At 48.3% G+C, this 348-nt stretch overlaps 1 protein-coding gene across 1 annotated transcript in view; it reads right to left on the reverse strand.

The window, feature by feature from the left end:
- Positions 1 to 348, reverse strand: part of LOC119594739 (pyrimidodiazepine synthase-like) — an 11,045-nt gene that overhangs the window by 6,756 nt on the left and 3,941 nt on the right. The window contains 2 exon segments of the mRNA XM_037943829.1: positions 77 to 212; positions 214 to 297. Of these exon segments, the coding sequence (XP_037799757.1) occupies positions 77 to 212; positions 214 to 297 (220 nt within the window).

Raw genomic sequence — 348 nt, forward strand, 5'->3', positions numbered from 1 at the left:
ATAATGAGTACTAATAACAGATAAAAAAATACATATAAATAAATCAACAACCAAAAGCCTCTAACAGCAGACAAACCTTCGACCACAATTCCATGAAAACCCGGTCGTGCGCCTTCTGCCACGGGTCGGACGGGTACAAGGGAGGGTCTGGATAGGCCTCGTCCAAATAGTCGCAGGTAACGAGGGACTCAAACAGCATCTTTCCCGTCCTTCTCCAGGGCGGGAACCTTTCCTAGGGGGTTCTTCTCAAACAGCCATTCTGGTTTGGTCTTGAGGTTTACGTTCACGATGTCATGTCTGAAGCGAATGGGGAGGTGACAGGGAAGTTGGGGGTGAAAGTTCGGGAAA

Source organism: Penaeus monodon, chromosome 34 (assembly GCF_015228065.2).
Source record: "Penaeus monodon isolate SGIC_2016 chromosome 34, NSTDA_Pmon_1, whole genome shotgun sequence".
Classification (NCBI taxonomy): Eukaryota; Metazoa; Arthropoda; class Malacostraca; order Decapoda; family Penaeidae; genus Penaeus; species Penaeus monodon.